Source organism: Anastrepha obliqua, chromosome 1 (genome assembly GCF_027943255.1).
Source record: "Anastrepha obliqua isolate idAnaObli1 chromosome 1, idAnaObli1_1.0, whole genome shotgun sequence".
Taxonomy (NCBI): domain Eukaryota; kingdom Metazoa; phylum Arthropoda; class Insecta; order Diptera; family Tephritidae; genus Anastrepha; species Anastrepha obliqua.
The window spans coordinates 182724521-182751624 of record NC_072892.1 but is presented as its reverse complement, the minus strand read 5'-3'; the positions used below and the strand labels follow the sequence as shown (position 1 = coordinate 182751624).

The following is a 27104-nucleotide window of genomic DNA, read 5'->3' as shown; positions in this document are numbered from 1 at the left end:
CACAAATCGCTGGGAATTGCTCCCTGTTTATGGCCATCTTAAGGTATCCGCAATAATCTCTGTGTGATAAATTCCTCAAAAAACTCATTTACATGCAAGTAGTACCTCTAAGAGCTGCCCTTGCATTTAACGCTTCTAAGAATAGATTGAGTTTGAATGAAAATAAAAGCAAATTACAGAGAAAAAACTTAAGGTTTAGTCAATACTGATGGATTGCAAGATTTGGTCATCCAAAGAAAAATTGTGAGAGTACCTTTGGGTGCTACGGCATAGGAGATTCGACAGCAGAATCGACAATTTCACACGTATTCTTATCCAAAGTATACCGATTTCCATGTTGGTCCAGCGATTGCAAGAGCGGAGATAGCAGTTGTACAAAGAGTTGGAAGGCGATCCTTAGAGAAAAGGAATCTATGCTAGAGAACTGCAAGAGAACAGTAAAATATCTCAAGCGCCTAGCCGCCAAACTCAGACTTTTGCAAAGAAAATGCGCAAAAGTCTCTTCCTCTGCAGGATCCGTACAGCTTCCGCAATGGGAGTTGGTCGGAAGTCCAAGCTTCTCCGCATGAGTTCCGGTCCTGTTTGGAAAGATAGTCCAGTGATGCCAATACATGCACTCTCTCTAATTTAGTGGTGGGCTACCCATCAAACTAGGCAACCCCATGTAAGTTGTACACTAAGAGTACGACACGTGGCTGGAGACCCCATTTTTTACCGAACATAGATTTACAAGAGTAGAAAGCTACGAATGGAGCTTGGAGTCAAGTATTACCCCTAGTATTGCTATAAAAATATTCCCAAATCGTGTGAATAAGAATTACCGCTAATATTGGCATCCTTAGTACATAAATCTGAAATTAATTTCTTTAGAAAAACTAATATTTTTCAAATAATTATTTTAAGTATGGCTTTATTTGTCTAATTAATTTTATACAAATACGTTAATAATATTAAGTATGTAAGTAATTATATTAAGTATGTATTTGTATGTATAAAAGTTTTTACATCAAATTGGACTTATAAAATGAAAAAAAAAATTATTAAGAACAAAAGAACGTCCCATTGACTAGAGTACAAGGCGGGATTACTGACGATGATGAGCTCGACTTGAAGTTGGAAAAATTACAATTTTACAATTTTCAAAACAAACATATGTACATATGCAGAACCGGTTAATGGTGTGTGAGGATGATTTAAATTCTACTACAGCACCAGCCTTAACTTTGAAATGAAAATTTCGTCGACAATTCACTTAAATGTAACTTAAAGAAATCAAAACGCATTGAGAGATGGAATGATTTGAGGGTTGCCCAATATATGCCAATTTTATTTATGGGGAATATTTAGCAGGAAACATTGCTGAGTTCTCATTGTTTCGTTTCTTCAATGCATTAGGGATAATAAAAACTTGGAAGCTAAATTTAAGATAACTGTTTATGCGTGTTTTTTAGTTTTTTTGTTTTTTTGTTTTTGTAATTTTATTCTATAAATATATACATATGTGTGTGTATATGTATAACTTTGAAAACTTTCAAACTTTCATAAATTTCATTAAATTTAAATTCGTTATAAATTCGTTATTTACATCTTGGGTGCTTATTAGTGACATAATACATACATACATAATGTCTTTAATCTTTGATTTGATTATTCGATTACGCTTACAATCATTAATCTTAAATTTGAGCATTTTCAACCAAACTTTGTCGCTTAATTTCTTTGCTTTGTTACTTAATTATTCATTAATTTCACATACACGAACACTGGCACTAGAAGAGCCTGCATTTCTTCACTTTTCTCCTTTCGCCTGAATTCGTAGATCTTAGCTTTTTATGTTATCATCTTCTTCCATCTCTTCATTGTAACCTTTGTTACTGCTGCCGTTCTAGCTAATAGAACCTCTCCATTTTGGGTTTATTAAGTGCACAAAAATAATACCCTGAATAGTTTTGTGATCCGGGTGAAGTGTAATCGTTGATGCCATAGCTGCTATAATCGTAATTACTGCTTGGTATATGCATGTGTGGATGGCTGTGGGCATGGGCGTGGGTGTGTGCGTGTGGGGCATGTGGAAGATTGTGAGCACCGTGGGAGTAAGGGGGGTAATAATGTTGAAACGCGGCGCCACTTCGCGCCTTTTGTCATGTCAACAAATTGCTACTACCGTTACTGTTGCCGCTAACATTATTTTGATTGGTTCCATGCACTCGCATATGGCGATTCAGGTTGCCCGATTGGGAAAATCTGCAAAATAATAGAAAAATTACATAAATATATAAAATATTGGTTTTTTTATATGTTTTGAACAAAAATATTGTCAAAGCCCAAGAAAGCAAAATATCAAGAATTTGTATATACGAATGCATTATTTTGAACTTGTGTACACAGTTGGTTCTATAAAATGAACAGGGCACAATTTTACCATAACACAAATTTACTTAACATATATACAGGGTTGGCCATATTAAACTGACCCATTGAGTAACCCTATAACTTTTTACTGTAATTTGAAATCTAAGGTTTACGTCAACAAGCCAAAGACACTAGGCCAATATCCGACGGGAAATAGCCGCCATATCGGCCGAGACGCTGGCCAAAACTATGGAAAACGCCGAAAAACGGTCACATTACGCTATACGAGCTAAGGGCGACCACGTGCGCGATATCATATTCAAAAAGTGATGTAAACGAATCTCCTTGAACTAAATTAAATGTTTTTCACAATGAAACACAAAAAAATGTTTCTTTTTCCATATTTTTGAAGTGAAAACTTCTTTAGAATCGTTGGGAGTGATTTGGGAAAAAGTGAAACGAAAAAAGCGACCAACTTGGCTACGAAGCGTTATATTATATGTTGATATAAACGTAGCGACGAACTAAATAAAAATAACTTTTATTTTTTCTTGTGATTCGAACCAAGGATTTTGGATCGGAAGCTCACATTGCTAGTCGCTCGGCTACCGCGTCATGCTGTAGGTGCTGGCCTAAAAGTTATTTAGCTACGAAGCGTTATATTATATGTTGATATAAACGTAGCGACGAACTAAATAACTTTTAGGCCAGCGTCGACAGCATGGCGCGGTAGCCGAGCGACTAGCAATGTGAGCTTCCGATCCAAAATCCTTGGTTCGAATCACAAGAAAAAAAATTTTTTTAAACAGATATTTTATTTTATTTTATGATATGTTTATGAGGAGCTTTTTTTCATGGCAGAAATACACTCGGTGTTTTGCCATTGCCTGCTGAGGGGTGAGCGCTATTAGAAAAATAGTTTTCCTTAATTTTGGTGTTTTCACCGAGATTCGAACTGACGTTCTCTCTGTGAATTCTGAATAGTAGTCACGCACCAACCCATTCGTCTACGGCGTTTGTTTAATTTTACTGATGCAAAAATGAGGAATATTTGAATAAAGTTTGCTTACTGTTTACACATTTTCCAAAGGTGACGGAGAACCAAAAAAAAGTCGATTTTCAAACAAATACGAGTGCATATGTGTAATTGTTTTAGAGTTTCGGTCACGCCCCAGCAAAACCTGCGTGCATATGTGTTTGTAACATTCAAAAAAATGTAATTGTGTTAGAGTTTCGGTCACGCAGGTTTTGCTGGGGACGCTCATAATAGCAACCGCGTGTGTATTTTTATATTCGTAAATATTTTCATTTTTAAATATTTACCGCAATTATGACGAAAAACAATGCAGAAAAGTGTCGTGAATATCGACAGAAAAAAAAATCAATAAATAGCATCACGGAATTCATTCACGAAAATTTAATAAAGTATACACCAGAAGTATCGCGGATACTTAGAAAAGATTACGATAAAGTTCCAATGATTTTAAGTGGCGATTTTAACGTAAATTTTGCATTAGACACAGCGGTTCCTTCAATTGACGTTCTCAATACAACATTCAATTTAAAAATGTGTAACAATCGCACTGAACCGACAACACGATCAAAAACAACAATTGACGCGGTATTTCAAAGATATGTTGACAACATCGAAACCAAAGCATTTGTATCATATTTTAGCTATCATAAGCCACTCGTATCATTTGTTGAAATTGAAAACATTGAGGATGAATAATAATAAAATGAAGAAAATAAAATATGAACTTTATAGCAATATTATAATGAACCTATAATTATCCCGCCCCTAATGCTGCTCTCGTCTCATTCTCTCTCAGTTTGTCTTACGGAAGGTTTCACTTCTATCCCGTCTAACCGTTAGACTGGTATTTTTTTATTTAATGTGAAAATATCTCAATAATAGCAAAACAAAAAACAGTAGTAAAGCTTGTAGGAGCTTAATAGTACTTTAGTATATGGGATAAAGTAACTACCTTAAGTTCGAAAAAATGGGATAAAGTAACTACCTTAAGATCGAAAAAAGGTCGATGAAAAAACAGGTAAACCATTATATTTCATGGTTGTAAGAACCAATAAGCTCTGCGACGAATTGCAAATTTTTAAATATTTTGTTTTTTTTAATTGCTTTTTCATGTTTCCCTAAAACAAAAAAACCACATAACTCAAAGCTCCAAACTTTGTATAAAATTCACAACAATTTAACAAATTAAAAAAAAAAACTTATCAATCAAAATGTTCAACTTTTTAATCAGAACTTTTAGAAAACTTCATAACCAATTTAATTTTAGTATAATATAATAAAGCGTAAGTTTTAGGTCGCTCAAAAATTGCGTTGATTTAAAAATAATTTGTTTGTTGAGGATTTTCCCCCATAGCACTGAAAAAAGACATTTAAATGAATTGCCAGAGAGCAGAAGATATCCTAACAAAAACTCATGTACGCTTAATAAAAAATAAATTAAAAGAAAAATTGTTTTGATAGCTTATATAAATTTGATGTTACAACGATTTTCGCAACACCAAAATTTTTTGTCAATTCTTATGCGGAAGAAGATGCTCAACATCTTAGCGAAAAAAATTGTAAAAAATCAACGAGCATTTCGAACCACTGGAGAATGAATTATAAGACTGCATATAAAAAATTTTTTTTTAATAATCACATGGGTCAGTTTAATATGGCCAACCCTGTATATGTATATATATATACTGGTGTTCGTGTATGTGTTATATATATATATATATATATATATATATATTCAAATGGCGCGTACACCCTTTTTGGGTGTTTGGCCGAGCTCCTCCTCCATTTGTGGTGTGCGTCTTGATGTTATTCCACAAATGGAGGGACCTATAGTTTCAAGCCGACTCCGAACGGCAGATATTTTTTATGAATAGCTTTTTCATGGCAGAAATACACTCGGAGGTTTGCCATTGCCTGCCGAGGGGCGACCGCTAATAGAAAAGTTTTTTTCTTAATTTTGGTGTTTCACCGAGATTCGAACCAACGTTCTCTCTATGAATTCCGAATGGTAATCACGCACCAACCCATTCGGCTACAGCAGCTGAACATAAAGTCACATTATTAATGCCCTCTATTTTTATTAAAATTCTCAATCATGCCTTTGGTGCAATTTTCAAATATATTATTATCTATACTAATATTATAAAGAGGAAAACTTTGTTTGTTTGTTTGTTTGTTTGTAACGAATAGGCTCAAAAACTACTGGACCGATTTTAAAAATTCTTTCACCATTCGAAAACTACATTATCCACGAGTAACATGGATTACATTTTATTTTGGAAAAAAATAGGGTTCCGTAAGATATTTGGATTTTTCGGACACAAACTGAAAAAAATCTTATATATAAAATAAAGTCAACTTTTTGTGTGTGTTCGCTAACCGGCCGTGTCTGCACCGAATTAAACCAACCTTACACACATTGTTAAGAAGGTATTGAAGATGGTTTCCGTATAGTTTGGATACCTATTGGTGGATAGGGCTCGAGATATAGGTCAAAACGTGGACCCGGGTAACCTTCGGATGTGTATGTACAATATGGGTATCAAATGGAAGCTGTTGGTGAATGCTTTAGTTCAGAGTATTTCCATCCGCTCCGTGACTAGGGTCTCGAGATAGAGACCAAAACGTGGACCCTAGAATGTGTTTGTACAATATGGATATCAAATGAAAGCTGTTGATAAGTGCTTTAATACGGGGTAATTTTCATACCTATTGATGACTAGGGTCTCGAAATATATGCCAAAACGTGGACCCGCCGTGTCTTTGAACCGAATTAAACCAAACTTACACACATTGTTAAGTAGGTATTGAAGATGATTTCCGTATAGTTTGAATACCAATTGGTAGATAGGGTCTCGAGATATAGGTCAAAACGTGGACCCGGGTAACCTTCGGACGTGTATGTACAATATGGGTATCAAATGGAAGCTGTTGGTGAATGCCTTAGTACAGAGTATTTTTCATGCCGCTACGTGACTGGGGTCTCGAGATATAGGTCAAAACGTGGACCCGGGTAACCTTTGGTTGTGTATGTACAATATGGGTATCAAATGAAAGCTGTTGATAAGTGCTTTAATACGGGGTAATTTTCATACCTATTGATGACTAGGGTCTCGAAATATATGCCAAACGTGGACCCGCCGTGTCTTTGCACCGAATTAAACCAAACTTATGCACATTGTTAAGTAAGTATTGAAAATGGGTTTCGTAAAGTTTGGTTGTAATTCGGAGCAGTGGCAACGGGTACAGCGTTCTTTTGAGCCAGCCATAATGTCGCTTACTTTTTTAACGCTTGGGGCGGAACTGAACTGTCCAATTGACAGTGTGAGTTACAATGTGTCAATATTTCTTTCTGATTTGGATGCCATAAGGAAAAAACGTAAGTGCAACATGTAAAAATTGTTTGTGAATTTTTTTGGAGTGTTCCAAAAGAACAGTGAATAATTTCTTACGAAATTTGAGAATTTAATGTGAAATCCGAATGAAATTATGTGTTCGTGGAAAAAACAATTTTTTTCGTTTTTTTTTTTTTTTTTGAAAAATATAAATGGATAATGGTTAAAAAAGCTCCAATGCTTAATAAAACATATAAATTGAAACGAAAAATGCATGGATGATCAGGAAAAAAGACGATTGTTTATTCATATGCGTTGATTTGAAATTTAAAAACAATCTTCTTTTTTCCTGATTTTCAATTTATATTTTATATTTACTCAAAAACAAATAGAAAAACAAAAAATATTGTTTATGCCAAAGCGCTTGAATAAAGAATAAAGAAATAAATAATATGAAAACCATATATTTTCTGTTCTAAACCATATCTATTCTATTTTAGTGTGCCCAGCGAAGGGGGCCGGGTTTGCTAGTATTATATAAATACGCCAACATGCATTGTTTTGAAGAAAATACAATAACTTCGTTTAGTGCAGAAACCTTAACCTCGATTTATAGGAGGCGCGGCATCTGTCATATAGGCCAAAATATGAAAGCCAACGTATCTCTACCAATGAAACGAGGGAACTTGGCACGAAAGCATAAATTGTAAGTATATGCGGTACTTATAGTGAAAAGTGGTGTGTATTAGAAAAGGGGGTGTGGCACTTCCAATACAAACTGAAACCTTCATATAACTTTTTCTTTGGCATCGCTTATGCTAAGGTACTGAAGTTTCATATACTTTTAATGGCATAACTTACGAATGCCGAATTTAAGGCGAAAAGCATGCGATGTTGTAAATTGAGTGAGGCACCTCCCATACAATACATGGGCGTAGTTCAATTGAAATTGGATAAAACTTTCTACTTACAGTAAAACTAGTTATAGGTCTCATTTTCGACTACGGGCGATACTAGTCTCAGTAATAAGAGAAATTATGGTTACTTGAAAATAACACATTTTGAGTTCTTCTCGAAACCAAATTTTTTCAGATCGGTAGGCATCAAAACTCAGAATTTTCAACCGACTGAAGTAAAAAATTGGTATACATTTTTTAAATACATTCTACACAGAGCGACGTAGGAGTTTTTCGATTCGGTCAATGTAAAAAGTTTCCATAGCCTGTTTCAATTATCATTTTTATGAAAAAAATTGATATATTATTAAAATTATTTTTTCACAGGATGCTACGTAATTATGACCGTATCCGAATACCAACCCATGCGTGACTACCATTCGGAGTACGTAGGTGCGAATCTTCGTGAAACAGCAAAATGAAGAAAAGGCAAGCCTCCGAGTGTATTTCTGCCATGGAAAATCTCCTTATAAAAAACCATCTGCCTTTCGTAGGTGACGTAAAATGGTAGATCTCTCTATTTGTGTGACACACACCACAAATCTAAGAGCCGTATTTTTTGTATGTTTTTGGTTTTTGATGGAAGAAGTTCAAAAGAGATGAACCCCACAAAAATAGTATCGAAGAAAATATCCATTTAGAGATTTTTTTAGAAAGTAAAAAATGCATTTTCATTTTAGTAAAACTACAAGGCACCACTGCATAAAACTTTAAGACCTATAAAACAAAGAGTGATATATTTATATCACCGCGATTATTCATGAAATATAAAAGATATATAATATATTTAAAATTTGTTCACATGAAAGTATGTACAAAACTACGAGTCGCAATTACTCAATAAGCCGTTCAGTATTCATCGTTGTCGAGTATAGCCTGGCATCTTCTTCATACTTCGAGCCAGCTTTTCGGCGTATCTCGTCGACAAGCAGGGCTAGATTTTGCGAACTTGACGCACGAGTTGCAGTTGCGTTAAATCATGGACTGGCTTTCCAGCAAGATGCGTTTTCATATTCCCCACATATTTTCAATGGGGTTGGCGTCTGGGCACTGGGAAGGCCAGTCCAATACAGTGACGCCATTTTCTTGTTTTGTTGTTTCTCAATTCGTTTTTCTGAGAGCAGTGGTTTTGATGTATGGGACGGTAGGATATGTTAGCCTCCTTCAGTCGACGTTCGAAGGTGTTGATACTCCCATCTATTCCCTTTTTAGCTAGAACTGATCGTGCTGGGCGTAGTCACAAAGAAGGGTCCCGCTTAAAAAGTTCGACAATCACCTTATCCTCCTTTTTTGTCGTCACTCACTTTAAGCCGCGCTCGCAAAAGTCATCAACATTTTTGTACACTTTATACCGCTTACTCTACATCACAACAAACTTTTTGATTTTTTAATCACTTTTGCAGCCACGGCGTAAGATAATTTCGGCCTTTTCGAATGCGTGCAAGAAAACGAAACGCTTCGCATACTTTTCACTGATTTTTGTTTGGTTGCGTTTACGAGACAGTTTCGATTTTGTGTCCCCATTCTGAAGTAGGAACAATTTGTATTAGCGACCTCAATTGAGCGACAAGAAGTTCATTCAAGATATGCATTAGGTCTAATAGAGGCGTGACCGCCATAACTTAGAAACTATTTGACCACCTTTTTGACTTGAGGTGATTTCATGTCATATTTTGAGCTAATTTCTGCGCATCGGTCGAATTTGCCTTGATAACTTTTTGACCGTCCATATTTGTTTTCCTTTGAGTTTTTGCTTAACTATTGCCCAAATATTTTCATCATTCGCCATCAGGCATCTGTGGAGGACAATCCAACATTTCATTCCCGCTGTGGTGTTTTCGCTCTACACACCTTCAACTTCGATGGTTGGGGTCGTTGTCTTCTTGTGTAATCCAAGATCGGTTAGTTCTTTCAAACATCTTCGCAGCTGATGGTAATAACACTTTTTGGTAGATTTTATTCATCAAAACTGCATTTCATTAAACCTTAACTGAATACTGAACAATTCGTTCAAGTTGTGGATTATCTGCACTATACTAGGACCGACATATGCCCAAATGAAAGTTCTTCCGTGAATATTACGTTCGCCCAATTCCGTTCTGAATCTGCCGTAGTCCAAGTCTTTTTTTTTCGATGTGTGTTAATAAAAGCAACGATTTTTCAATGGGCTCCGAAATATTATATCTTCTGCCCGTAAACGTCCTCGAATGCCACTTTTCCTTAAAACTGCTTCAGCTTCTCGCACCAATAAGTTCGGTTTTGTCACAAACAAATCAATGATCTTTTGGTCTTGCTTTGGAGAGGTATCTTTTTTTATTTTGGCCTCGTCCGGGGAACGTTTTTAACTTCGGTATACGTTGCACCCATTTATTTATGAACACCGTCGACTTCATCAAATATTTTGCTGCAGATACACGTGACCTTTGGACCTTCGGGGTGTGCATGGGAGCACTGCGTTTTTCATACGCGGAACTCAACGTAAGCTTTCTAAATTTCTCGCAAACCAATCAAATTTCAGAACACGTATTGACAAAAGGACACGCCTTTTTGGCAGGATTTTAATTTTTTTAACGGAACTCTAAGTTTGAATTTTGCCGATCACACTTCCATTAGGCAGACTGTACATAAAATTCATCAATAAAACAGTAAATTCTTGGTTTTATCTTGGCTATCACTCTAAAAATTTTCCAAATGCATATTGCCAAATCAGTATACAGTAAGCCCCGTGCCACATTTACATTAATATGTTGTATTTGCTTGCCAAATGAAGGAACTTACCTGAGCAAGCACAATTTACATTGGTAGGGCTTTTCGCCACTATGTATACGCAAATGTTTGGTAAGTGTGGAACTGTCCGAGAAGGATTTCTTGCACGAAGAACAACGGTAAGGTCGTTCGCCCGAATGGGTGCGCATGTGCGTGGTGACGCTGGAACTTTGTGAGAAACGTCTATCACAAATAGGACAGCGGAATGGCTTCTGTCCGGTATGTGTGCGTACATGTGCAGTAAGATTGGCGGCCTGCGAAAAGCTCTTGTTGCAATCCGGGCATCTTGACAGGAATAAAAGTACAAAGACAAAATGACATTGTTTCACAAAAAACACAATTTCGGCCATACCTGTAGGGCCGCTCACCCGAATGGGTTCGCAGATGTGTTTTGAGCGTGCTTGGGCGTGCGTAAGTTTTGCCACAAAGCCTGCACAGATTCGGCTTCGAATCGGAGCCCTCTTCATTACTGTCTTCATCATCGTCGTAAGGGCTTTTCGTTGGCGATGCAAAGGCAGGCAGAAGCTCTGTACCAGCGGCGAATAGGTGACGGGATGTATCACTTGTTGGCGATGGCGAGTCCTCCTCGACAATGACGGCGTCGGTTAGCGCAGGCAAAACACCAGGTGCAGGACTCTGATTCGACTGTTGCAGCGTTGGCGTTCGAAAATCTGCGGTGAATGAATAGGTTGCTGCGGGCGGGTAATGTGTGGGGCTTAACAAAGGGGGGTAGAGCACATTGACGGAGGAATTAGTATTTGGTGGCGTCCACTGCATCTGTGTGGGAAGTAATAGGAATTAGGACACTGTTTGAGTGATGGACCATTTATTACTTACCTGCGAGCATTGCATTGGCACCGTACCCTCCGCGCCATAACCATGCATGGTCATATTCATGCTGACATTCACACTCATGCTGGGGTACATTGGAGGCGGTGGAGGTGGTGGGGCTCCGCTTGAGCTCATATGTTGACCGCACGTGTTGCCGACGGACGTCGACCCTGGTATCATGCCACTACTGGTTGGATCATAGTAGCACGTCGCTTGTGTGGCGGCTGAACTGAGCGAGTTGCCATGGGTGGAGGATTGATTCTGGCTCTGAGAAGAATGCGAAACTTGGCCACTGGGCGAGACCAGCATCTGATGCGGGTGCACAGTGTATGAGAGCGAAGCTTGGTGCGGGTTTGAGGAGAAATTGTATGAGGCGCCGCACGGTGAAAAGGGAAACAGGCTAGGCAAGGGATCGATGTCTAATGGCGGCAAACCTGGGAACGACGAGGCCATCTCATCGGTGCTCCAATAACTCGCCGCGCTGCTGCTGCTGTTGTTGTGGTTGACGGTGGTGTTTGTACTGATGTTGCCAGAGAGATTTATTTGCTGTTGTTGCTGCAAATGGTTTTGTGCGGATCCAACAATGCTGACACCGGTTACCACACTCGTCGATGGATCGAAGCAGGAGCCGCAATCGAAGTCGTTGGATGTCAGCGAAGAGATGGGTAAAACGGTATTTCCTTGACAAGACAAACAGCCGACACAGGAAGATGCCGCACACTCTTGCTGTTGGTCAGGTAAAATAAAATAAAAACAACATAGGACACAAATTAAAATTGAAAATATATATTGGTAGATGTGTTAGTGGGCCGGTAATAATGAAAAATAAAGCTTTTGAAATTTCTCGTTAGCTGTATTGAGCTTTATAGCTCGCCACGTGCTTATACCTTTTAGAACTATTTTTCTTAAATATTTTCACCAAAATATAACGTTCGCTTGCTGGGAGCACACCAAAAATTCGAGAAACGCATTAAATTTACTGTGACGCGCTAAGTAAAAGCAAGGACACATTTTGATTAGATTTCGCCATGAATTTTTTACAGCAATAAATAAGAGCTTATGGTGATTTCTGCATACTTTTCTAAAAAAATTTTTTTTTCTCATCTCAAGAAAACTCTCTCGCAGCAAATGAAAAATAGCACTAGATTTTTCTATAAAATATGTATATTTCTCCTATTCCTCTAAGCCTGTAAGCCCCAAAGCACTGATATCCACAAGGCAGTTTCAAAAGCCATCCGTCGGCAGGTGGCATAAGCATATTTTGCGAATTATATATTTCCGAAATGCGTTTTTGTTTTCATTAATTCACTTTGCAAATTTTTCGATAAAGTTAATAAACAATTTTATTTCAGATTGCTACTTTGTGCACTAATGTTCCAAGGAACCCATTAACATTTGCGGAAGATATTCGATTACAAAGATTCACTGTTATTTTAACAGCGCTGCTAATATAATTTAATATTTGTTTTTGTACAATAATTTATTTCTCAACCGCCGCCGTACCTGTGGACTATCCAACGCCAGACCAAATAATGGATTGTTGGGCACATATCCCGTTTCTGGTTCCACTGGAGCGCCATTTGAGACATCGCACGATATGTACATAGCTCCACCCTCTTGATCTTCCAGGGAATCTGTAATGGATGGAAAATAAATATTTTTCATATAAATATCTTTAGGGATGCTGCGAGCATCTCAAATCAACCACCTTCCAATGCAGGTGAAATATTCATATGTATGGTTGTTTGTATGTATATATGAAGCATTAGCCGTTGTCAAGAGCGAAGAATGCTTAATTAAAGGGAAAATTTCATTGTCAGAAATATCAAATTTTTACAAGGGCAAGCTTTCCGTACTATTGCCCAACTGTCAAACCAGTGAAATTATCAAAGTTTAGAATCCATTTGTTTTTTATTTCTAAGTTTCCCCCTCTTAAAATGCAAAATATTCTACGTTAGCACCATCAATTTTCAATTTTCAATATCAAACAAAATTTAAGAACAGTTTAAAAGTTATAAATTGCATCAACATTTTTTAATATGTGAAAAACGCGCATTTGTCACTGTACCTTAACTCCTCCCAAATAACACACCCTTACAAATTGCAAATCGCTTATGGCGTAGAGTGTGTGTATGTATGTGATTTCCCTCGCGAATTGCTTTATCAATCATGCGCGTGGTGCACAAGCGCAGACAGAAGAGGGACCACACACACACATGCATATACATAAATATAAGCGCACTCACACAAATTACCATATACCGACCGGTTCATTTACTCCCCAGCAGAAGATTTGCTTGTTGGTATTTTATCATTTTTCACTACCTGGAAATCTGCAAACCAGGTATGGCCAAAAGAGACTATGCACTTTTCAATGGACTACATACACTCGATTTTGTTGTTGTTATTTTTGAACACGTATCCCCAACATACGAATATGTTGTCATTATCAACCATTTTGCATTTTTAGTTCGTCTTTCACATATAGATATGTGCCTTGGTATGCTTAGCTTTTTTGTTATCGAAAAATTGCGCGCAATAATACCTCAACCACCGCAATCACTGCACTTAGTCCCCCTACAGTCTATTGTTTTTATCATGCATGCAAAGACCCATGGGGGGACGAAAATTTGTCACGAGTGAGGAGATAAAAGCCGCATTGCTGGATGAGCTCAAACCCACAGCAAAATGAACATTGCAGAAATGCCTCGAGGGTGGGAAAAAGCGCTGGCATAAGTTTTTTGTATCTGAGAGCTACAAAATATAAGGAAAAGTACAAAACTTCTTTACATTTTTCTCGCTTTGTTTCGACAATGAAATTCATATTGTTATAATTGCCCTTATGCAAGTGGTCTCAAACAGTTTTCTTACTAATCTTCAATTTCAAGGCAAAAGGATGAGTCTTAACACTCCACTTCAAAAGCTGTAATACACAATTGGCTTTATCAAACACAAGACTGGCAAAGAAACCTTTTCTGAAGCTTTTTAATCGTCGCCTTTAAATCGTTGTGTAGCATAAGCCAGTGCAATGTACATATATACGAGTATTGTATGATATGACTCACTACACCATCTAAGGGAAAATATTCCGAGCCTTTAACTTCATCTAATAGATTTATAAGCACTATACAAATAAATATAAATACTAAATAAATAATTAATTTCCATTTTTATCAAGCAATAAATAAAAAAAAACATTTCAGAAAGTAATGTTTGAAATGAGTTAGTTTTAAACCTAAAATACATGAAGAGAGCTTAATATTTTATTAAATATTCCGTATTTGTAACTTTTGTAGTGGGCACAAAGACCATGAAGTCGAAGTGCAAACTTCCAATAAATCTAAATCCGAATTTTATAGTAAATTCTAAGTATTAAAAGCACTAAAACACACCCATTATTCGAGTTATATATATTTACTTATACATACATATATAAACATTCCTTATTCATATTGCCTTGTAAAGTGAGTTGGTTCAAACCAATAGAATTTTGCATATATATATATTAAATGTATATATATAATATATAATTGTCATAAAATGTGTCTGCTGGGTTGCAAATGAGAACGAACCCTGAATGGGTTGGTGCGTGACTACCATTCGGAGTACGTTGGTTCGAATCTCCGTGAATCACCAAACAGAAGAAAAAAGTCGGTGTCGGACAATATCAAGACGCATATCACAAATAGGAGGAGGAGCTCGGCCAAACACCCATAAAAGGCAGTAAGCGCCAATTATATTATAGATATATATATAAATGTATACATATATGTATAATAATCGTTACCAGCGCTTATGAACCAGAAATGAAATTAAGAAAAATCCTCGCAGCAAGTGGATATGTAAACAATTAGTCCAAAATTTATTATAACTAGTATTAATCTTATTTATGTTTCTACACAGAATACCTTAAATGTTTTTACTTCATTAGAATTAATTTTAATTTTTTTAAGATTTACTTAAAATATAAATTTTAGCCATGAATTTTCAATTATTAACCAATTACTGTACTTGAATAAAGTTGCATTTAATTAAAAGAAAACCCTACTCTGTGTACACTTTTAAAATAAAAGAGAATACTTTATTTTTTCATTAGCAAACTCAGGCAGCTAGCGGCTGAGACTATCGAAATTTGTAACGTGAAGAAATGCATGTTGTTGTTTTTTTTTTTAATTTTAACTGGTCTAGCTCTGTCCAAAAAAGAAAGCTGTCGTAGGTATGCTGACAGGCCATAATTTGCTAGAGGCGCACGCATACAAGATAGGAATTACAAACAACGATAGCTGCAGATTTTATGCTGCAGACAATGAACTGAAAGAGAGGGGAAAGCTAGAGCACATTCTATGTTCTTGCCGTGCGTTAGCTAGAACCAGATTAAAATGCTTAGGAGCTCCGCAATATGAGAAGTTAGAATGCCTCTCAGGGTTAGAGCTTCAGAGTGTACTTAGATTCGCAAAAGACGCAGACGTATTACAAGATGTCTACTACAAAGAAACGTAAAGGTCTAGCTCCATCTGGTAACACTAAAGACTAATAGGTCTATGTGATGGCTTTCAACCAGCCAGGTGATAACCTCACCCAACTGGTCTAAAACTGGTGATTTTAGAAACATATTGGCCTAGGATTTATTTCTTTTTGAAATAATCAACTGGCATTTTGCTTATGGTTAGGCAGACAATTGACATTTCGTAGGACATCACCGTGTTAAAAAACCACTTGCGAGCATTAAGAAAATATAGAACTCGAACTGGTTGAGCTGAAAACTGCAACTGATTGGTATCTTTCTAGTGTTTTCCCTGCCGGGAAGCAGCATCCATTTCTATCTGTGCATGTGTGTGTCCAGATGCGTTTATACTTGCTTATACTAATGTATGCGTGTATTTTAGGGTGGTTGGTCTATGAAATGGAGAGCTTCAGTCCACAAAACTTTTGGAAGTACACAGTTTCATATATATTAGTATTTTTATAAAAATCAGTATATAAGAGTGTTACGATTGATTGAAGTACAGTCATTTGTTTTGTATTCAAATTTGTGGCATTATAGCAACAGCAAAGTTCTTAAGTTGGTTGAGATTAAAACTGGCATAAAATCCGTTATTATATTAGGTTAGGTTAGGTTGAAGCGGTTGTCCATTGTAGGACACACTCAGGCTCATGGCCCTTGCGATGCCGAGTGGGGAACTAGCCCCTATCCCTCCTGAAATCAATGTGTGCTACTTAAAAATTTCGCAAGGTCCTTAATTCCGACAGAGCCGAGGTCTTCTAACTCGTTGAAGAAATGTCCGCCCAAAATGGCGAGTCTACGTCTGGATAAAGCAGGACAGTGACACAGAAGGTGCGGGATCGTCTCTTCCTCTTCCTCGTCTAGACTACTTCAGCAGAAGTAATGTGTTTGCACACCCATTCTCTGGGCGGACCTACCGATTAGGCAATGCCCCGTAATGACTGAAATCAGTGTGTTAAGATTATGCTCATCTCTTCTTAGTAGAAGTTCTGTGCGTTTAGCATTTCGCTAACTTTAATTGTTTTACATATGTAATTATTTGTTTACTATACTTAAGTTTATGAATTTCAATCCTTATAGACTATGATACAAAAGTAACTTATATTAGACTATTAACATGTTACATATAATATATTTAAGAACAACTATGATATTATTATTACGAGTATTGCTTGGCTATTTGTGCACTGCGACCTGAATAGATCTATTGTGAGGTCATGTCGCCTACTCGAACAGTTTTCGGCTATTAATAAATCCTAAAACTGCTGTAGGCTTAATTTCTACCGGGAAATTTGGATGTATAGCCCCATTTCCCAAGTAATTTAGTCTGCGTCGTGCCACTGCTGGGCAGTCGCATAGAACGTGTTCTGCTGTTTCTTGTGCCTCTTTGCAGAGTCTACAAGAACCGTTTTCTATCTCACTTATCTTTTTCATGTTATAATTATGTTTACAGTGTTACCTGTTAGTAGTTCAGTGTAAAGTTTTATGTCCTTTCTGCTTGGGTTAAGGATTGCTTCTGCCTTTATCCGTTCCGGATCTATGAGTCTTTTCGTTTGCCGCATGCCCGATTGGACTCTCCAGTAATCGATTAGGCCTCGTTGTTCCTGCTCACGTAAAAAGGCACTTTTGAAGCTGTTGTTTACCCCACAGAAAGTTCAGGACCTATGAAGGGAGGATTTGCCTCCTTGGCCCCCGCTAAAGTGTTCGCAATTTCATTCCCTTCGTGCCCCTCTTGTCCCGGAACCACATCAAGTTAACAAAGTTTTAAAACATTCCCAGACTAACCTTGATTGGAACGAGAAACTGTCCAGCGATTTGATTGATTTCTATGATATAGAATCCAAAGGATTTAAAAAGAAACTATTGAACGCGAGAAATCAATAACAACTAAATACATATCAACATACAAAGTGATGTCTGCTTAACTAATGTTAAAAGTTAATCTCGTTTAGATTTGTAATTGCAGTTAATTTTCGATTCAGGGTCTTCAATTGCCTTAGTAATGAAAGATTAAATTAGCTTTAGCCCATATTACAAAACGAAATAATTCATAATGTTTTACAAGAAATATAATGCAATCTACTTATAAATTCAACATTACGAAAAATATGCAAGAATTGATAAATATTTTTAATAAGAATACTTCGTGTAATTAGTTCCACATTTCAATAATTTAGTTTCCAGATTTCAATAACAGCATGCATATTTTTAAAAGTTTTAGAATTTTATTCGAATATATTTACTATCCCAAAAACTCACTAAATCCCTGTTACTTTTAATTACGTTTTTATTAGCAGAAATAGTTAGTGAGTCTAATTATGGTATTTCCATAATGTATAATATCTATTGCATATTTTTTGTTTCTTAGCGGCACTTCAAACTTAAAAATTGAGTTTCACCTAAACGCTTAAAAATTTACCATAATTTTCGAAAATTCAATCTTTATGCTCAAAATTGCAATATAATATAGTAATCATGTATTTTAATATTAAGCTGAACAAGAGATAAGCAATGCCTTCTGCTTTAAACTATATGGACCACCCTAATCCTTACAATTGCATACGAGTAAATGTACTATAAAAAATCATGGTGGATTTCATGGCATTCGCTTTGTTGCGCGAAACAATGGCCGCTGGAATTTTTCGAAACCATAGGCATAGTAACGAATGACGTGGCAGAAATAGTTAAACACATACACATTCACATCAATACATACATGCGCAGGCACGCTTTTAATGCACTGTATTAAGTTGAAAAAAGCTTACACTCACCCAGAATTATATTCAAGAGTTTGAAACTTTTATATAGCAATCCCATGACATGTTTTCTTCTCTAGGTAACGTGATTTCTTTGATAGTTTTATTTCTAGTTTTTCTACGCTTCATTTTGCGTCGATTTGTGCCGCCTGAAAGTACATATAAACACATAGCTGTACTAAATCATTTTAAACTAGTATTTTCTTTATCATTATACACATTTTAATAACGCTTTTAAATCATTAATATTTCTTTGCTATTAATAAAACAAATGAATAAATAATTGGCGTGTACACTTCTGACGGAAAGAATTTTAGAAACCTTGATAATATTGATAATTTAATAATTTTTATTTCATATACATATATTTTACAAATTTAAAGACTTAAAGCTTTTGTATCCAGAATGCGTTCTGTTCTATTTCTGATAGTGAAAGATTTAAATGGGTCGCTCAGTGGATTACAGGCAGTAGAGAAATGCTTACTAAAGGGTAGGATCTGAGTTTATTGAAGTTTACGACAACTATTGTAAGCATATGAACCGCAACTGCTACTAGATATTTCATCTCTGGCTTATGTCACAAGCACTAATAGTATTTTCTTTTCTCGAAGAAAATGTCATTTCATTATATCGATTTTTTTTCTTTAGAAATTGAGAACGTAAAATGATAATGGGTTATGTTAGGTTTTTGTGGCAGTCGGCTTGGAATAGCCAACTTACTTAGGCCGTTGTGGTACCACTGTGTAGCATGGTCAGTGTTTATTCATTATTGGAGCCATTCAGACGTTAGAAACGATGAAGCGTTTTATCTCAACACCGGATAGTTTCATAAGGTAGTCAAAAGAGTGTTTTTCTAACAACCTTGCTGTGCTCCTAACTAAGGCTAAACATTTACAGAGAAAGGGCCATGACCTTCAAGATATTCTCCCTTGAGAGGTTGAGCATTTCCCCTGACCTTTGCTTATCTATGCGGCCAAATTAGCCTGGTTGTAAAACAAGTATTTTCATCTCTCCATAACCTATTGATCTCCTGGAGCATATTTTTTTATTCTTAATTTGCAAGTTGCCATAGGAATTCCAATATAGCCTCGGTTTTCAAGCAGTGGAAGGTTTGTACTCTTTCTGACTAGCTCATCGGCCTTGCAATTTCCTTCTACGTCTCTATGTCTGGAACCCATATAAGGCTGATCTTGAAGACGGTGCCAATATCAATTAGAGATCAAAAATTCAGTCAGCATGTCTCGACCGTAATGGCAGCGCCTTCCTCATTTTGAAAGAGGAAGTGCCAAATGAACTTCGCGAACTGATTAATTGTCTTTCATATTTTTTTTTCATGTAAATTTCCACAATTTGTACATTTATTCTGGCGTTAAACAATGCATGATCACTTGCCAAACTTCACTGAACAGAAGTGTCAACACATTTTGCCATTCTCAGCTGTCACACCACAGGAATCAATCTCCGGATAACAAAGCGGGAGCATAATGCGGGTACGCCAGCATAGACCTTGTAATAAGGAAGTTGGAACGCCACTCTGAAGTAATGCGAACGCGGTTCCAGGGAGGGGGACGGTTCCAAATGAGAGAGAGTTGTTTAGTCTCCGGATATACCAGTGCTGCGACGGACTTAAACTAAGCACCAAATTTTTAACTTAAGCTGGAAAATATTAAAATGGCGATAAAAATTACTGCTCACCAAATTTTTTAAAAAGTTTTTCCAAGGCTTAGTAAAGCCTCTCCCGAGCAGTAGTATTTTCTTTATTAAATGTTACTTCATTTTGCTTTCAAATTGTGCCAAAACGCTTCTGAAATTTTACTTATATGCAAGCAAATAACTGTTAAAGGTTTCCTAAATTTTGAAAAAACAGAATGTCGATGTTCATACATTATTTTAATACAATATCCACAATAATATTATTAATATTTCCTTTAGCTTTGATCTTTGGTACTAGCCTTGTTCTGATGTTTCTAAAATCTACTGAAATCTCTAAAGCTTATACGACTGATCTTCTTACTTTAACTTGAGACTGGTAAAACTAAAAAAATACTCTTAAAGATACACAAAATGTCTACTAACTTACAATTTTTGGGCGCAAGGGATCTTGCCCTGAGTGGATAGAAAATGTGGGTTTGTAAGGTTTTTCTCTGTTAAATTACAGACATTTTCGCCTATTGACTTGCAATTCATTAAGCGCACTTCTATTAGGCTGCATATTGGTCTGCGTGAAAAAATGTGTCAGCTTAGCAGTCTACACTGGAAACGGTTTGAAATTCTAAAATCATTGCAATATGTCCTGAGATTTCCTTCAAAGTAACAGCACAGGAGCAGATGCTGTATCAACAACAGAAGTAAGAACAACAGAACGAGCAACATCCTTCGAGTTATGACCCAGAGATATGAATTTACATGCAGTAATTGCAATGAATCGAACAAAGCTTTAGAGCATCGGAGCAGAACAGATCTCTCTATCCGCAAACTAGAGTGCTAGGGCAATCTTTCCAAATAGCCAGGATTGGATCAAGGGGAAAATCCGCACTGACGCTTGCACCTCTGTCTTCACTGACGGTTCGGAGATGAAATCGGGAATCGGAGCAGGAGTTTTCTCTAAATCAGCCAATATTTCTATCTCCTTTAAACTGCCGAATACTGCTAGTGTTTTTCGATTAGAAGTCTTTGTGATTCTGCAGGCATGCAGAATGCTTAGGGAACGCGGGAGCATGGAAGATATTAACATTTTCTCCGTTAGTCAAGCCACGATCAAGACTCTGACGACGCCATGGTGCAGAACAAAACTAGTGAACTCCTGTAAGGAGGAGATCAAATCTCTTGGATGTGTAGGTAACATTTCTCTAATCTGGGTTCCAGGACATAGGAACACAGAGGGAAATGAAATTGCGGATAGGCTTGCCAGGAAGGGGACTGAATTGGCCTCAGAGACCTCCTACCCGGTCATCGGCATCCACCTAACAATTGTTAAATGGGAACTGCACAAATTATTTCTGAGGAAAGCGCAGAAAAGATCGAGCCCCATTTCTTCATGTGCTATTTTGAAAAGCCTTTGACCCCAATACGATATACGAAGGACTCAGAAAGTCCTTTCTACTCCTCACCATTCAATTTCCAAACTCGTAGCTGTGTCTACCGGCCACTGGACGATCGGCACACACGCGGCAAAGCTAGGGCTACCATTTAACCCCCATTGCAGAAGCTGTGGAGGCCTTTCATAGAAGAAGGCTGTCGAGCACTTTCTCTGTAAAAGTTCGGGTTTGGCAGCTAGACAATTAAAGTCACTGGGCGCTCCTTTCTTCGCCAGCCTAGGGCAGTACGCCAACCTAAATCCCATCAATCTTCTTCATTATATCAACAGTCCTTGCTGGCTGTAGGTATCTTCTTGTTGGAGGTCTCATAATGGTATCAAAACGGCGATTTAGTGCTACTTGAGGAGTGTCAGACTGGCACTTCAACTATTTCGCCTACCTACCTAATATAAAAGTATTTGGATTCAAGTTATTTAAAAGTTCAACGAAGGTTTTGACGTCATCATTTCAGACTGTGAGTTTTTACAATTTGGGGAATGAAGAAAAAGTCCACATAGTATAATTTACATAATTTCGAAGATGTAATTTCCGCACTAAACCGGAATTTCAAACTAAATAATGCGAGGACCATACTTATTTTTTAGCTGCAGGCAAATCGTAGGCGACTTAAACGCACCGAATATTTTAGAGTATAATGTTTTTAATTGCTTGTTTATTTTTAATTATTTATATTTTTATCACACACTAATTTTACTAGGTGGGTGTTGAGGTTACGAGTATTAGCCTACATATTTCACGTCGAGGCAGTTAGTTTTACCAACCAAACATACTGCCGTCTATCCACCTAACGTCGTTTCTTAGCTCCGATTAGAAAGTTCCTCTTTCGAAATTGTTGGGATTTCGAAGAGAAGGAGGACATAAAAAAACTCCTTACTTTAGCTTTATTAGCTAACCTTACCTCCATTTGAATCACCAGCTCGCCTAAGCGAACTTTTCTATCTTTCTTAGGCCAAATTCTACTATAAAGCATGTTTTCTATAACTTTGATTTCTCATAGCAGCTCATATTTGTTCTTTAACGTTTCAGAATGCTGCTTGAAAGGTAATTTGATTTAGTCAAAAGTAAAGATATTCTTTTGCCAACCAGGACTACTTTGGATTAAGTAGGAAATTGAGTAGTAAGGATCTCTCTCGACAAAGAAAATTTACACTCTATAAGGCTCTAATCATGCCCATCCTAACGTACGGCGCAGAAGTGGACGACGACAATATCTGATGAGGTGTCCCTTGGGGTGTTTGAGAGAAAAATTCTGCGGAAGATTTTGAACCTTTGCACGTGGCGAATATCGTAGGCGATGAAACAATGAACTGTATGAGTTTTACCACGGCATAGACATAGCGCAGCGAATAAAGATCCCACTACTGGGTTAGCTGGGTCATATCGACAGAATGGATGCAAACGCTCCGACTCTCAAAGTATACGATGCGTTACCAGCTTGTGGTAGCAGGGATCTCCTCTACGTTGGAAAGATCAGGTGGAGAAGGACTTGGCTTGGCCCGTTAGCACGAGAAATATAATACTGATAGGCTTTGTTAAACTCGGCCAATATCGCGTAAGTGGTTATCACGCCAATCAAGAAGAAGAAGAATGGTATTTGTACCTGGCCAGATATTTCATATCACCAAGCATCGAGAAACAAAGCCGGCGGACGCAATTTGCTCATAAAGACACTGGCACATATTCTAAAGGGAAAGAAATTTGATACACTGTAAGCGTATTGGGTTAAAAGAGCAAATTAGCATTTGAGAGTTTTCCGATTTGAAAAGCAATATTAGTTTTGAACTTTGTACGCATATTAAACAATATTTCATACACATTTTCATTTCATTCCCATACACTTCTTCTTCTTCATCTTTTATTTGGAAATATCTCCTGTTTAAAAACAACATTTAACAATAAACGATTAACCATAAGTAAACTTTGCAATAAATGAAATTTACAATGCACAGATTCAAAATATATGCATATATATTTAAGTTTTTGAATAGATCTTCGTTTTCAGATCTTGAGCATGATGTCCAATATCCATGCCATCTTCTCGGAGGTCTTCCTGTCGGTCTAGATGTGGTGGGTCTTTTCATTATGGCTGATTTCACGAGTCGTTCTATAGGAATTTGTTTCATTCTTTCCTGCGTTTTCTACTCCATTTGGTTACGTCCTCTATTTCATACATTCGTCTTGTCTGGTAGTCTTTCTCTGGAGGTCAAGTCTGGAGTAGCCCGCTGTACATCGTAAAGTCTGCATTTCTGTTGCATTTATATTTATATACGCAGAATGCTTTTGTAGTTTGCATCCTAACTTCTTTGCTATGTCTCTGGATGATGTAATGTGAGTGCCTAAATAGTTAAACTCCGTGACCTGCTCCACACTTTTACCATAAACAGCAAGCTTTCATCTGAGAGGGTTTCTTGTTTCGTCAATAATTTAGTCTTTGCTACTGATATTTTCGGGCTATATTATGCAGTAAATTTCTCAAAGCTAAAAGCTTTCCTTGGAAGTTATCTTCAGCTAGCATCGTCCTAATCACCTATATTCACAGCATCGTAGCAAATTAGTTGAAATTCTGTGGTTAACAATTTATAACTAGTCATTCCCTCTTGTGTTTTTAATACCTTTTATTATTCCCCTCATGATTCTGTTGAAAAGTATCGGATTGAGACTATCGCCTTGTTTTACACCTGATACAAGTAATCATCATGAACAATGAATTTATTTGAATGAATTTATAAAGTGAAAGAACATAAAGGAACGTCTAGGACAATCGAAAAATTTAAATTAACTGGAGGCACTCGATGAATCCAGGGGAAATCCTTACTGAAGAAAGGTATGGACTGCAACTGATGGGTAAGGGCAGAGCAATCAAAGTTAACTGCAGAGAAACCGAGAGAAAACACAATCCCTAGTTTCTTCAGCACGATAGCACTTCGCCACATGCGTCGAACGTCGTCAGAACGTATTTAGAAACGCTCAAATCGGAGGTCGTTATCCAGCCGTCATACTCTCCAGGCAAAGTAATTTTGGGAGAAGATAGAGAACTGCTTACTCTCATTACGACCTATGTATACAATTATGATTTGATTATGATTTGTCCTCATCAAAGACTGGCCGTCAAGAGATGCGATGGGCGGGGCAAGGTAAGAAGAGCATCGGACCTTACGACGTCTACTACAGCTGTCATGCAAAGGAGCGCGAAATCGGTGTTGGGTTCATAGTTGGAGAGAGACTTCGGGACCAAAGTACTGTTATATTGGAGTAACAAAATCATATCCCCATACATGTACGGCGGACTCCTGCTGGAGTGCCAGTCCTTGGCCGGATATATATTAAGTAGAACCGACTGTCGGGGGAACGCCAAGTACTGTCGTTCACTCCGCTGGACGAGCGTCTTCAATCCGCATCAAAGCGAAATTTTCCAACATCTCGACGATGCGACCAAAGATTGCTTCTATGAACACCTGAAACGTTCCCCTCAGCGCTACCCCCGCCACGACATAAAAGTCGTGCTGGGCGACTTCAATGCCTAGGTGGGCAAAGAGGAGTTTTGGTCCCACAGTCGGAAAATTTAACCTGCACAAGCCTTATCAAACATCCGGTAACGGACAGAGGCTGATCGACTTCGCCGGGGCTCGAAACATGGTATTCTGCCGCGCCAGATGCCAGCATAAAAGAATACACCAAACTGTCTCCTGATCGGGAACGCGAAATCAGAAAAAATTATAAAAATTGCTTTCAATGGGTACTTGGTCATCCTCTTTTTCAATCCTTTTTCCTCCCACAAATCTCGAAGTAATACCGAAATATTCAGGCCTCAACTTCAGTCACAGCCCTGACTCATCCACTGGCCAGAGTTCACTAAAAATTCAATCACAACACGTTGCCTGTAATACGAGTCACTCACGATACCACTAAAAAAATACTTTCAAAAAACACAAAGCAAACGCGCCTCCGACTTCAAACTTTGACTGGAACTAAAGGAAGGTCCCTTCCCTCCAGACGTATGTTTGTCGTAACATTCATTGAACAAAGAATATATTATACATAAACATTTTATACATTTTTACTGCGACCATTTCAATTGTCCTGTAAATGCCGAATAATTATTTTTATAGTTTGATTGAATTGGCTAGAATCCATATTTTCACTCTTTCTACCATCTTATCTAAGTACCCAAAAAATTCGAAATAAATTCGATATAAGTTATATCTCTTGATTTCAAAACGACCATCCACCTCTCCGTCATGGCGCTTTCCTCAACCGACACTCATCACAAGGAGCAGGATAGACTCGCGAGGATGCATTCCTTTAATAATTTTACACTATCCATCCAATTTCCTAAAGTTGATATTCGAGAAATAGTAAAAACACCGACGATTGTTACCACAAAAACAAAGTCAAAATGCATGGCAAACAACCTCTTACGATCAAACTTTACAGTTGAAGGCCATGCCATTAAAATATTTTGCGCTTTGGATTAAAAAGTTTTTGACCATTATATAATAAAAATGTAAGCAACTGGGTGGTTAATTTCATTTCAAGTTCTTGAGTTGGAGACCAAGGACGAAAGTTCAGGCAAAAGAGCTCTTAAAGAAGTTAAATGCAAGTCCTTTGAAGTCCTTAATTAGCCAAAGTTAGAACGGTTTTGACATACAAGCATTTAGTTATTGACATACCATACATCAATACATATCCTTACAGACACATTCAAAAGCCATTACTTATAATTTGTTTCTTCTATTCAAAATCATCACATATTTGTTCACAACTGGGCTCAATTTTACATTTCCCTAAAAAATTTGTGATAATTAGTTCTGCCACTGTTCACATTTTCATTGGATTGAATATATTGTTTGAACTCTCATGATATCTCTCACTTCATTATTTTCACAGTTTGTATTTTTTTTTTTTTTGGAAAATTAAATTTGTTTTTAATCATTCGGGCATCTTGGACAGCCCTTTATGGATGAACCACTTTGTGAGAGTAAATTTTTTTTTAAATATTCCCCATATATGCACGAAAACGGCTTAATAGTAACGCAAATCCTCCTTTCTCCATACCTTTGAACGAATTTTATAGTAACCATGGCCAACACATATCCTTATTTATTGGAGTGGGAATATCAACAACCAGGATATGTTTTCATGTAGATTTTTATTATTTTATTATTAATCACTAACAATAATTTTTTGTGCACAGAAGATTATAAAGAATTTGAAAATTCTCATATATGCAAAATTCTATTTAATTATTTTTATATGCATAGGGTGTTTCGCTTTTCACATATGTTTCGAATATTTTCAATACATTCAATAAATTACAATTGTTGCCCGGTACCGTCAACTCAATACCCGTAGAGCTTATTTTAATTGGGTTTATCCTTTTTCTGGACAAGACGACTTGTACCGATGAACAGAGAACTGCAACTAAAACAACGCAGTCGGGCGGTACTGTGCCATCCAATGAAGAGTATCA

General features: G+C 37.1%; 1 protein-coding gene across 1 annotated transcript; it reads right to left on the bottom strand.

The window, feature by feature from the left end:
• Window positions 1–914: 914 nt before the first annotated feature.
• On the bottom strand, window positions 915–27028 carry LOC129235594 (protein glass). Its single transcript, XM_054869511.1, has 7 exons — window positions 26690–27028; window positions 18552–18685; window positions 12780–12910; window positions 11283–12002; window positions 10798–11222; window positions 10458–10730; window positions 915–2244 (listed from the first exon to the last, which is right to left on the bottom strand). Exons 2-7 carry the CDS (start codon window positions 18595–18597, stop codon window positions 2142–2144), a joined length of 1698 nt encoding a protein of 565 aa, XP_054725486.1. The 5' UTR covers window positions 18598–18685; window positions 26690–27028; the 3' UTR covers window positions 915–2141.
• Between the last annotated feature and the right edge of the window lie 76 nt (window positions 27029–27104).